The sequence below is a fragment of the Oryzias latipes genome, chromosome 22 (assembly GCF_053564925.1).
Source record: "Oryzias latipes strain Hd-rR chromosome 22, Olatipes_Hd-rR_3.1".
Lineage (NCBI taxonomy): Eukaryota > Metazoa > Chordata > Actinopteri > Beloniformes > Adrianichthyidae > Oryzias > Oryzias latipes.
Genome location: NC_136258.1, coordinates 7696101 through 7709753, shown reverse-complemented (window position 1 = coordinate 7709753; position 13653 = coordinate 7696101). Strand labels below are relative to the sequence as shown.

At 43.3% G+C, this 13653-nt stretch overlaps 1 protein-coding gene across 4 annotated transcripts in view; it reads right to left on the bottom strand.

Moving 5' to 3' along the window:
* The window catches only part of slc4a11 (solute carrier family 4 member 11), a 184482-nt gene that overhangs the window by 94948 nt on the left and 75881 nt on the right, over positions 1–13653 (bottom strand). For all 4 annotated transcript variants that reach the window (XM_011490713.4, XM_011490712.4, XM_011490714.4 and 1 more), the window contains one exon: positions 7513–7722. In XM_011490713.4, coding sequence (XP_011489015.2) covers positions 7513–7722 — 210 coding nt within the window. The remainder of the gene's footprint in view (positions 1–7512; positions 7723–13653) is intronic.

The following is a 13653-nucleotide window of genomic DNA, read 5'->3' as shown; positions in this document are numbered from 1 at the left end:
AGACTGGACTGTTGCAGTGTCTGTGGTCAGAAGCTTAAAGAAAAGTTTTCTGTCTGAAGACGTTGTCATGCTAACATGAAAGTGAACAAACTTTTTTATCCAATCAGTCATCTCCCATAATACCCACCGATGTTTTTATCTTTTTCAATCTTTTGTTTGGCTTTTTTAATTGTCGTTTTGATCTTTAATACATTTTTGCGTAAAGGATTTTGTTGATGTCATTTGCACTTCAAGGCCGCTGTAGTCAACGAGTCCAAAGACGAGAACAGAGTCAACAGTCAAACAATTTTACATCAAGCAAAATCCACTCTTTGAGCTTTTTAGTGTTTTATAATATCAATTCCTAGAAAAAACAAAGTTTTATTTTAGTTTATAACAAAGTTGTATTTTGATCCGTTCACACATCTCTGAGTATTCCTCCAAAAACCTGCTCTCTGAGCACCAGCCCCTCCCAGTCCATAAAAACAACGGGGTCCTCAAATTGTGACATCACAAAGTGTGGAACCGCCCCTTCCAGGAAGAGTCTGCCCCCAGGCAAACAGGCACACCCACTTTCTCTGTGGAGCTAGCTGACAGACGGACTAATCTCTGACTCTTTTGTCTCGTTTAATCACCTTAAAATTCGGTGAGCCTCATAAATCTGTGCATCCAACAGCGCTTTCCACCTATTTATTGTTTTGTTTAAATGTTGATCCTTTTTTCCCCCGGTCTAATTGATCTTTGACATCCTCCTCCTTGTCCTAACCGCTTCTACATTTGGGCTTCAGATGTGACACACGGTGTAGCTACGGTTGAGCCAACAGCTAGGCTAACTCTGACATTTGTGCTAACTCAATGAAAACAATACACAATACACAATACAATACACAATCTCTTCATAGTATGACTAAGTTTCATTTGTAAGACTTTCAAAAGTGTCATCAGGTGCAGCTGACAGGATAATGAATCTTGTAATGAATGTGTGTCTAATGAGAACCCACGAGAGAACGTTTCCTCTGCCGAACAGGAGACGTTCATTACCAGCCTCAGAAATGACCAATTAGCGGCGGCGTCAATTAGCGCTGGCACAGTAGAAGTAGGTGACGGATCTCTGCGTGAGCTCAGAGAAGACGCGGGGATGCAGCCAGAGTCACTACAACATTTCACTTTGGTCACAGAGCCAAAAAATAGACAAATAAAATTCATTGAAATGACATTTCATCAGCAGATAAAAAGATGGTGTCTGCATATTTTACCACTGTAAAGAAAAGGACTGTGTGTGTAAACAGATGACATTGTTCAATGTGTTGGAGGCTCCATTTGTTTGGAGAGAAGCATAAAAGAGACATTTTCCTCTAAAACCTCTAGATAACCTGCACAAGGCGGAATTATGTTGTTGTCACCGAGCGCCGCTCTCCTTGAGTTTCCCCGTCTGCTCTTTGGCGTTTTGCTCACACAGCCTGTCTTATCCTTGGCGACTTCAATGAATTTAGGAGAAGGAAAGCCCTGAGGCTGCATCCCACTCTGAACTTTCTAATATGCTGCGCTCTGCTGTGGACAATAACGCATTTAGATTAAAGCTTGCCCACCTGATGACTCAGCAGAGGCATTGGTAATTCCACATGGGGCTCTCTGATATATCATTTGAGTCATCAGCATTAATGAGGTAGGCCTCCAAATCGTGTAATCCAAAACAAAGTCAGCAGAGCTGGATTTAGGTGAGCATTAACTACAGATCTCCGTTTGGTCAGAGGGACGACGACTGACAGAGGAGATGAAAGTGGGAGCGAAGGACGGAGGATTTAAAGTATTTTTAGAGAGTTTGGGATGAGGACAGTGAAAGGGTGAGGCATGAAAAGCCCTTACAGCATGAGTCTTCAGATTACACAAAACAGGGATCAAATGTGAAGCTTTGCCTGAGCTCACAAAGTTGCCCAATTACCCCCCGTGTTTCATTTCCTCGTTAAAACAGCTTTAGACAGCTGAATGTTTTTCCTCAAAAATAAAAACGTTAAAAAGAAAAAAAATACTCTTGTTGCTTCCCAACAAACAAGAGTACCGGTATTTGAATTTCTCTTCTCTCCGTGCAGGCTCAACTAAGCTGACCATTAAATCCCCATACATATTGGAATCATTTATTACTACAAGGAAGCCTGAGAGTGTGTTTGTTTGTGGCGAATAATCACAGACTTTGACTCAGATTTGATAAACAATCATCTCAGAGAGGAATTAGTTTCCACCTGTTTTCCATTCATTGTGAAAGGGGAAAGAAGGAGTGAGGCAATGGAAAGGAGAGCAAACCGTGTGCAAAGCTCTTTTTCCTTCAGTCTCATCTTTGTTTGCTTGACCTGTTGCGAGTAACCCTTCGTTTCTTTGGCTCCATTCATATTGGTGTAAATATTCAGGTCCTTTTCTGCGAGCGGCACCTTCAGAAAACCTTCATCTACCTGCATGCAGCAACTGCGGCCACATTGGGAGGCTGATGTCGGTCTGCGGCGTCGACGATAGTCCCCCCTGGCTGTGTGTGTGAGTGCAGTTACTGCTGGTGGGTTTTGACAGGACTGTGAGAGATGTAAGGTCATTTAACCACTGAGGAGGCCCGGCACCAGTTGATGGTGATTGATCAGGGAGGGAGAAAAGCCAGGCTGCTCAGGCGTGCAGGAGAAAGAGGAGGAGCCGGGGTTACAGCTCAGAAAAAGAGAGCCAGAGAGGTGCGAAACTGTTAGACATGGAGAAAGTTTGTGAGAGCGCTGGAGATGAGAGGAGCAAACAATCCACCTGCAAAAGCCTCCTTTCAAACCACAAGGCATGTTATGATGTTATGGACCACATAAGAGAAAAGGCTGAAGCTATTTTAAGTCAAATGTTGATGCTTTAGTCTACCTATTAGCACTGATTGCTCCGGTGCGTCTAAGGTTTTTTTTTTAGATGCAGCAGCACAAAACTTGAGTGCCCCCATTTTGTCATCCAGATGGGATTTAACACGTTGTCCATTTGCTGCTGCCTGCCGCTGAAGGGCGGAGGGAAAACTTGGGCAGCGCATTGGCCGCAGCGTGAAATGTGTTTTCCAGATGCACTGAGCTTTTTCTGCGTTTCAGCTCAAAAAGTATTAGATCCCGTCACAAATGCACCAGAGCCAGCCACCGCCTTCCCACATGGTCGTCCCTCATGGCAGAACGCAACCCAGCTGTCATGGGGGGCAAACAACGAGCCACCCCCACCCAGGATGGTCTCTGCTCCCTCATGTCAGCACTTGTTACTGGGATGGAAATATGCGACTCTGTGAGAAAGAGCTCCTTTCTACGTTTCACAGACAGCAGTATGCTCGTGTTTACTTGGATCTTAGTGGTTTAAAGGTGAATAATCGACTTACAGTTTTATTTGTGAGTCTAATATTCACATTTTCATGGAAAACAGCAGCCAAAGATAAAGGTTTGAAGTTTTTTCTAATTCCAGGGAAGGAGGTTATAAATGCCTCCTTGTGTTACTTTGGTACATCTCACATGTTGTATGTGTTTGCATGTACATCTCACATATTGTCTGTGTTTGCATGTACATCTCACATGTTGTCTGTGTTTGCATGTACATCTCACATGTTGTCTGTGTTTGCATGTACATCTCACATGTTGGGAAAAAAATATGAAAGTCATTTGCTTATAAGTTCTTCTGTCGATTTTTTCCTTCAACAGCTTGTTGTGTTGGACCCGTATTTTTGCAGTTGTCGTGCCAACTCCATCACAAGGCGCAGTGTGCCGACAGCAGAAGCGTTCCGTTCTGTTTTTGAGTGACAACAAACCGCAGGCCAGTGGAGAAAAACAAAATGAGGCCCAGTAGGAGCGACAACCACGGCGAGGAGTCTGACGCCGAACGCCCATTCCGTTTAGCAAGAAGAATATCTCCCTTTCTACTAGCAGAGCGGGACGCTCAGTGTAGTTGAACATGCGTGTGCAATGACCAATAACTATATAACAGAACTGGACTGAGTGACACCCCCCACCTCCCGTGTTCCAAACAGGAAGTACCTGCTGGCTCCAAGAAGCCAAAATCCCATAGATTTCTGTAGAGAAATAAACAGCTGCTCCTCAGTCATTCTACTGGTCAGAAGAAAAATTTGGGATCTGTTGCATTTTTTTTTTTACTTCTCCTTAATGAACCTCATGTTTCTGTTCAGATGCCTCAATAAAAGTACCCGCCGGTTCCCACCTTGAGCGTTCAAAACGTTTGACAGATTTTCTAGTGGTATGGGTGTGGCCTTCTGACGAGCCCACTCCTCACTGGTGAGGGCGGTTGCCGTAGAAGTCGTCTGATTCCAGCATGGTGGCGTCCAGTTAATGAAAAATAGTGACTGAATTGACTTCATTTCATTGAAGCCATTTTCTACGGGTGACATCACACTCGCTCGGTCCACTTCTCCTAAATTGTCAATAGCAGGAACGTATGTATCAGAATATATCTGATGGCCGCCAACTACCCACATTTCCTTCGCGACATCGACTTGTCGATCGTGACGGATGTATTGGACGCTCTAATTCAGTCCTAAGGTCTCCTGTCTGAGGTCAGGTCTCTGTGCGGGTCAGACAAGGTTTTTCACACCAAACTTTGGGGCAAAGCCCAGTTCCTGTGAAAACACATCACCACACACACACACACACACCACTTCACGTCACAATGCAGTCACCCAAGCATCGTCCTTCTGGCTGCCCCTAAACCCAGACCCGTCCATCAGGCTGTCAGATGTTAAAGAGTGATTCACCGCTGCAGAGCATGTGTCTTTACATCACTGCATCTGACACTTTGCAACAAACTTGTTAATGTATGACTGGATGCAGCAGCTTGAGCGTGAAGGCAGACTCTATGATGCTTTCTATGTGCTGCTATTGAGCTAATCTGAGAGCTGGATGAAGTTTGGAGGTCTGCAGTGATTCCTTCTGTTGGTGACCTTTGTGCTCCATGAGCCTCAGCATCCTCTGACTGTCAGTTCATGTGTTCCAACACTTCACGGCTCAGTAGCCGTCGTTCTACATAACTTCCACTTTGTTATAACCCCGCTGACAGCTGAGTATGAAACATTTCACGACTGCACTGGTTGCCCATGTAGGAGCTTCACAGAGCCACAATGAGGCTCTTGAGAGAGACCCAACGGCAGAAGAAGCAGGACAGGTGGGGAATTCCCACACATGTGGTTAGCAAGCCTGATTCCTCGTAGGATGAGTGAGTGGACGTATCTGTAGAGCATGTCTCTGTGGGTCCATTTGTAAATGTTCATGCAAGCCTTTAATGCACATTAAAGAAGTTCTCAAGCCGTTCTTTTTTGCAGACATTTGGCAGAGCCTGAAATGTTTGGGGATTCTATAAAAAAACGCGAGAATCTCTGATTTTAACCTGTTTACTCCACACAGAGAAGCTCAGCTAGGATCTAATCCATGACGTCCTCTCTGTGAGGTGACGTGCTGACCATCACACCACCGTGCCCTGGGGAGACTAGATGTCAAAAAGCCCTTGAGTGGCTGCAGAGGAGCTGCAGAAAGACTCGTCACGGCGCTGAGGATTAAGACTGCAGTGTGTTAAAAGGCTGCATGTCTAAATGTAGAAAGGAAATATCTACCGAAGTGCATGCAAAAGAGAACAAAACTCATGGGAGCCACAGAAGTGAGTGGCTCCTGCTTCACAGTGAGAGCAAAAAAGCTGCTTTCTAGGTTTACAGACGAGGTGAATGAATGCTGCCATTCACCTCTATGAGACAGTGAAACATGGAGGAGCCTCAGTGATGCTCTTGATCTGCCATCCATGAAGAAGCTCGAGCATCAATGCACCTTCAAACAGGACTGTGAGCGCATGTCTATACCAGGAGCTGACTGAGAAATCAGCCAGGTGGGTTCCTTTTAACCTTTTGATTCATATCATAATTTGTGGGTGACGACACGATTCGAGGAGAAGCTGAGATCAGAAGCTCGATGAGACGAGAAGCTCGGTCCCCCACAGAGAGCTCGGAATAGAACCGCTTCTCCTCCACATCCAGAGGAGCCAGTTGAGGTGGCTCGCGCATCTGGTCCGGATGCCTCCTGGACGCCTCCCTGGGGAAGACCCAGGACACACTGGAGAGACTATGTCTGTCGGTTGGCCGTGGAACGCCTCGGGGTCCCCTCAGAGGAGCTGGAGGAAGTGGCCGGGGAGAGGGAAGTCTGGGCATCTTTACTTAGACTGCTGCCCCAGCGACCCAGTCCCGGATAAGCAGAGGAAGATGGATGGATGGATGGATGGATGGATGGATGGATGGATGGATGGATGGATACGATTCATAGTCAATATTGGTTCATTTTGAACAATCCGATTGGATCCGATTCACTGACTGACCTCAAATAGATCCAGAACATCTTTATCCAACACTTCAACAAGTGTGACTCAGACAGAAATACCTGGTACTGAACCTCAATCCAAAAGGTATTTTCCAATTTTGACTTTGATCGATCTCATTTGAAACCCTATAATGGTTTAGATCAATTTGATTCGATTTGATTAACAACTTGCCTAAAAAAGATCTGATCGGTCGATCAATTGATTAATCGTTGCGCCCCTAGGTATCAGTCTTTTTGATTAATCCAGTGAGCCGATCCAAGATCAACTTCAAACTTGATTATTTGGGCGCAGATGCAGCCACGCCACTCTGCAGTCCCGCCCACAGTGCCATCGGATTGGTTACTCAGAAGCTGCATGATTGAGGGTAGGGAGGTCAGGAGGGGGCTCCTCACACACACAGAGGAGTAGAAACGTTTTCAGCTCAGAGAAACAGCAAAGAACAGCCACGCGTTACGTAATGGAGGTGCGTAAACACAGTCATAGTTCTCCCAGAGTCCTAAAAATCTGCATCTCCCAGCTACAGCTAGCATCAGTAACAACGTCATATTGTTAAAGTTTGCAGCTGGTTGTGATATCTCCCACGGTATAAAAAGGTGCAGAAAATACAGATATGAAATATTCCATGGTGGTAGAATGACATGTGTGGTTAAGACGGTATAAAAAGCTCTGCTGTGTTTTATTACACAGGAGGACGCTACAGACTATACGATATGAGAAGCAGATGGTAAGCTATAATAGTTTTTCTTTTGAATCTAAGATTTCTACAAAGTTAAAGTGTTGCAGTTTCTGTCATTAGAAATATTGATGTCAATATTTTACTTTCACTGCAAATGAAAATCGAACCCAGATGAAGGTTATTGATAACCAATAATCAGTTTGAGCTCTGAAAAAAAGCACATCTCTGATGTAAAGTTGACGCCAGAAAACCTCTCACTGCTGCATTAAATCCAAGAATATTGGATGAAGATTTCTAAATATTCTTAAGGTTCAGCTGCATTTTTAGCAACTTCTGCAACATTAAAATTATGTTTTGTTTACTAGAAAAAAACAACAACTTTAAACAACAATTAAAAAATTCAAAAACCTCAATCTTCTTGGGTGGATTTTATGAAAAAGCATGTAAATCTAAAAGACAAAACTATTTCTTTGAAGCTGTCTTTAACGTTTGAGTCCTACTTTGAGCGGTTTGTGGCTGCGAGGGTCCGTCTCCTCCTTTCCCAGAGCGGTGGGCTGCTGGTTGGCTGCCGTCAGCTGGTGCCTCTGGAACAACAGCGCCTCCTTAAACTCCTCCTGCGTCTTCGTCTCCAGCAGCTTCTGCCTGAAGGAGATGTCGGAGAAGAGGGTGGCAAACGTCCTGCCCAGCTCCATCGCCGTCTTCGTACTTTTCTGCAAAAGAAATCTGAATTAGGAACTCAGATTTGATTTGACTTGCAAGGAAGCGTGAAAATGTTTCTTCACAACATCAGTGTCACCGTTTTCATTATTTCTGTGGTAAAAAAGTAAAGTAATGAATGTAAAAAAATTGTCACAAAGCAGAGTTATCTAAACCATTTAAGTAGAAAGAGCACCTGTTAATGAAAATGTTATTAAATCCACGAAGCGGTTCCACTGCATGTTTAGGAGAAAATCTATATGTTTTATGCACTGTCAACATGTCAGTCACCAATCATAAAGTGCAACAGGAGGATAATAATGATGTCTTTGCATGGTGCCAGGGAAACCTTGTCAGCCAGCTGGTGATAAAAGCAACATAGTGAAGCTCAGCAGCAGCAGCAGCAGAGGTAAACAGAGTAACTTAATCCTTTAAGCTTTTCAAAAGCGGTAACTGAATTTAAACCAGGGCTGAAAGAGCTGCAAGAATGGATTGCAACAAATCTAAAAAGCTCTCTCTGTGTAATGCAACATGGAACACAACCCTCCACTGGGTTTAGTGGGAACCCATTTAAGAACATGCAATCAAAAGCATCACTGGCAGGGATCAAACCCTCATCCACCAGTGCTCTGAACAGTTTGGAGTTTGATTCCCCCAAACAGCAGCTTCACTATGTGGATTATGTGCAGTTGGCACAAAGAACATTTGTTTCCTCACTGAGGATCTTCGTAAAACAAAGTAAACAGCTGACTGAATTATTTTAGAAAGTAATGATGTCCATCAATAACTTTGCAAATTTAGCCAACATGTTTCTTGGGAATTCATATACTCGCAGAAAAATGTCCAAGTTGGGTCAAAAGTTTATACTGACAGGTAAAAAATCAAAAATATTAAAAAAAAGGCACAATGTGTACATTTCCACATTGCAGTCTACTCTGTTAAGATCATCTGAATGCAAGTCTGTTAGAATAGAATAAAACTTTATTGATCCCACAACGTGGACATTGATTTGTTACCAAACAACAGATCATAAATAGCACTAAACATCGCATAAAATAAGTGTCCAGAGGATTCCCCATCCTCTTCACTGAAGGGGTGTGTGTGGGGTGAAGGATGACCATCATGTGGTCAAAATTTGCCCAGTGGAGGTAAGGATGACGAGCTGTTAGCCTCTTTTGTGTTGGCAAACAGCAAGTGCATAATTTTGTTGGCTATGCCTGAATTCCTTCTCTACATTTGTTACCATTTGTTAGTGCTGTCCAAATTTAAATAGACCACAATGCATTGCGTTTGAACAATTTATGCAGGAAAAAAATGTGTTTAAATGCATTTTCTAAATAAACAATCAACATGTTCCTCTTTAGACACACTGGATTCATAGTCGTCATAAAAAGCTCGTGTTGATTCTATTTTGACTGTGTGAAATCTGTGACATACATTTTTTTTTCCACTGTGATAATTTTTTCTAAACTTCTTTTTTTTTTAATGGTGAATATGACTTCATCGATTTCACAAAGTGAAACTCTCATTGATTCTCGTGTTGCGACAATCATTTATGAATCCACTGTCATCTTATGATAGACTGGGTGAAGTTGGGGAGAGCAGCAGAGAGGGGGACATGGTTAAAGTCTCCAAATATTGTTTGAAGGGACAGTGGATGTGCTGTTTGTAGCTGAGAGACAGCGGTGGAGACATCTTCAGTGGCTGCTTTAGCGTCTGTGGAGGGCGCCACGTAAATTGCGGATGAGACTGCCCGGCGGGACGTTTTTCTCTATCTGGTGGTCTTGGCCGACGCTGCGGCAGGAGTCTTGGTGTAGGGATGACTTGACACTCTCCCTCCTTCTTTTTACATTAGATTACATTTGCAGCCAAAAGGTATGTTTGTAACATTTGAGTGTGTGGACAGGCCCCGCCCCTTTTAGATGTGTTGCACATCTTAACCTGACCGTAATGATTATAAACATCCAGCAACTTGTTGCTTTAGGCTTTCTAACATCCCTCTCTCTCCTTCCCTCCTTTCCTTTTTCGTCCGTTCTCACACTAAAAAAATTCAAATATGCTTCGAATGGATAAAGTTTGGGCTAGATTACAAAAGGGGTTTATTCAGACATACCTCTGGATTGTTGGACAGGACAAGTTAAAAAAATAAAAAACAGAAAAATGTGTCCATAGAATGTCTACACAAACTACGCTCTGATCGTCTAATTTCCTCATTTCTAACAGTCAGGCTGCACACAAAGGGTGTGCGTGGAGCACACACCTTTCACTTGAACAGCACCGATGGACTGAAGAACAGGCCTGCGTCTCGCCAACGTCACCCTAACTCACTCTTGTGCGATGTATGAGTGTTTGCTATGACCCATGGTCGTGGAAAAAAATGTGCATAAACATTTAGTCTCTACAGGTTCACTGAGTGGACAGAAAGTGATATTTTGTGCGTTCCACCTGCATGCCTTGCACAGATTTGCACCTTTTTTGCCCCAAAGTGTAGTTGGGACTAAGGCTGAAGCTGAACACATTCAAGCTCAACACAGCACATCAATGTTTTGCATACAGATTTCTAAAACCCACAAAACAGACAAAATTTACTGTTATGCAGAATTGGATACTGAAGATTGTTGTTTTTTTTTTATTGTCAACTCCACTTAGAAGTCAAGCTGTCAGTGAGGCTGGAGTAACAGCCTCATGGCAGTAATTACAATCCTGCACAGACACACAGCTTCAGGGTAGGTTTCATTCGTGCATTTGCCTTTTTTATATCACAACATGTAAATGCTTCGCATGCCAAGCAGATTAACTGAATCTTTTGGTTCTTGCATTGCAAGTGTAAAGTCCTTCCTGCAGTAAGGCTTCTTCTCCAAGGTGACCAACTGTCACAAAGCAAAGATCTTCTGCAGCTCACAGATATTAATCCATGATCCAATTGGAGGATTTTATAGCAATTTTAAAACAAAAAAAACATTCACACAGTCAGTTTGATGGCTTTTGTCCTAAAGTCATTGGAAAGAATATCGCTTGTCATCTGATGCAGCTTTTACCGTAACCCATATTCGGCAAAATGTTTATGGTGTCATCATTGACAGCTGCAGGCTAAAGTACAGGGGCCTCAAATGTAGGCGGCACCCGGCAAAAATTCACCACCTGTACTGGAAGTAGAGTTTTTTGATGGCAAACAAAAGTTTTATTTTGTAGCTCACAGCCAATGCTGCGTGTATAGCTGCTTAGACACAGCTAAACAGGCATTCCTAAACGCACTTTTAGCATACGGCGTTCACACGGTTTAGGTACCAAAACTGTTCGGGGGCCTGACACTAATGATGACGTCACACTACGGTAACCCCACTTGGACAAACTACGTAGTGTGGAGATCTGCTTGGGTGCTACATATTTTAATTTCATGTTTCTTTTTGTAACCTAAAGTTATTTTCATTCATAAGGTGTGTCTGACATTTTTCTTTGTAATGTTTATAGAGGAGCCAGTTGAGGTGGCTCAGGCATCTAGTCCGGATGCCTCCTGGACGCCTCCCTGGGAGGTGTTCCGGGCATGTCCCACGGTGAGGGAAACCTGGGTATCTTTGCTTAGACTGCTGCCCCGCGACCCAGTCCCAGATAAGCGAAGGAAGATGGATGGATGGATGTTTATATATAGAGAGAATTTGCCACAATAAGTGGCAAGAGGACCTGTGTTAGAATGAACCGGCTGCATTCAGACAGATGTTTTTGAAGACGTTTTTTACTAAAGCTCCATGAATGAGTTTGAAGGCCACTCTGCAGAAGGGCACTAATCTAAACTGTACATTTTCAAAACCCAAAAACCTTAAACAAATCACATTTAGAAAACATGCTCTGAAAGATGTTATGTTGGCTAAATGATAAGGGAGGGAAATGTTTCACCGGGATTACATACAACTGACCAACCAAAAGAATTCCTGACTTCCTCACTTCGCTCTGGCCTCAGATAAATGTCCTAATGAAGCCATTTTGAATGCTGACATGGAGAGCGGCAGGAAGACGGCAGCAGTAATTACAGAAAGGAAACACTAAAAAAAAAAAGTAAATGAGATGGACACCAGCCAAACAAACACAACCTAACTGGCTTTACTGAGCGTGTCCTGATTAGCAGGGTTCCTCCACTCGCTCTGACGCTGGGAAAGTTTGTGTGCACAAAATTAAACATGCAGCCAGCATGAGCATGGTGACAGCAGCGTCTTCATCAAAAGGGCAATGAGGTCTGGAGGAGGGCTTTCCAGCTGGAGGTGGGGGTAGAAATCAGAGTGATGCTGATATGTCTCTTTATTTAAAGAGAGCCTGTGCAAAGGCGCGCATTCAGGGGAAATCCAAAGACGGACGGTTGAGTTAAAAACCAGAGTGTATAAGATTTTAGGGAATTGACAGACTAGGCTGAAAACCTGCATACCTACATACTAGGAGGTATACTAATAAACTGCTTGAATGTGTCCCGAAAGAAACCCAAAAATCTGTTTTTATATCGGTAAGTATTGATCGTATTGCTAAAACAGACAGTAAAAAAATCTTAAAATTCAAAGCAATGTCTGTGAAAGAATCTCAATATCCCGTTTAGAGATTTTTAAAAAAGCTAAATTATATTTCAAAAGGGCTTGACGATAAATTGATGGACAAAATATCTTAAAGGAACAGTAACCATTCCAATCAGTACTTACATCCTTAAAGCTACAGTCACATATGCCACCGCGGGGCCACCTAAATGCCAGTTTTTCTGTAAATTTAGCTGATGGCGCACCAGCCGGTGAGGTTTAAAAGTTATAATTTAAAGGCATAAAGGCAACTAGATAATTTTTTGTCATGGGTCAGCCACCGCCCTGGCCCATGTGGAGGTAGCATGGTGGCAGTAGAGTGTTAGGAATGTTCCCTTTAATTTTTCATATATATACACATATATATATATATATATATATATATATATATATATATATATATATATATATATATATATATATATATATATATATATATATATGTCTCACATCACATCTGAGATATGTGAGACAGATAGATCCTCATGGGAGGACAAACCCCTGGATGGGATGTACCATGGCTAGAAAGGGCTGGCGCACAGGACAGCACTGAAGCACTCATCCTGGCAGCTCAGGGTCAAGCCCTGAGCACCAGAGCAATACAGGCTCAGATCTACCACACCAGACAAGACCCAAGGTGTAGGCTGTGCAAAGAGGCGCCTGAAACAATCCAGTACATAACTGCAGGGTCGAAGATGCTGGCAGGTAAAGCATACATGGAGCGCCACAATCAATCAATTAAGTGGCTGGAATAATACACAGGAACATGTGTGCAGAATATGGACTGGAAACCTCAAGGTCAAAATGGGAAACACCTCCGAAGGTGGTAGAGAATGAGAGGGCAAAGATCCTGTGGGACTTCCAGATCCAGACTGATAGGATGGTAATGGCGAACCAACCAGACATTGTAGTGGTGGATAAAGAACAGAAGAAAGCCGTTGTGGTGGATGTGGCAGTGCCAAGCGATGGAAACATCAGGAAGAAGGAACATGAGAAACTAGAGAAATACCAGGGACTCAGAGAAGAACTGGAGAAAGCCTGGAAAGTGAAGGTGACAGTGGTGCCTGTGGTAATTGGAGCACTCGGGGCAGTAACCCCCAAGTTGGAGGAGTGGCTACAACAGATACCTGGAAAGACCTCAGACCTCTCAGTCCAGAAAAGCGCAGAGCTAGGAACAGCTAAGATACTGCGCAGGATCCTCAAGCTCCCAGGCCTCTGGTAGAGGACCCGAGCTTGGAGGAGAAACCACCCGCGGAGGGTGAGAGGGGCGTTTTTATATATATATATATACATACATACATATATATTCAAACCATTTCTTTCCTTTCTTACTTTGTTTACTCTATGAGAATCTATCAGTTACATGAAAAACTATTTATCATTTATACC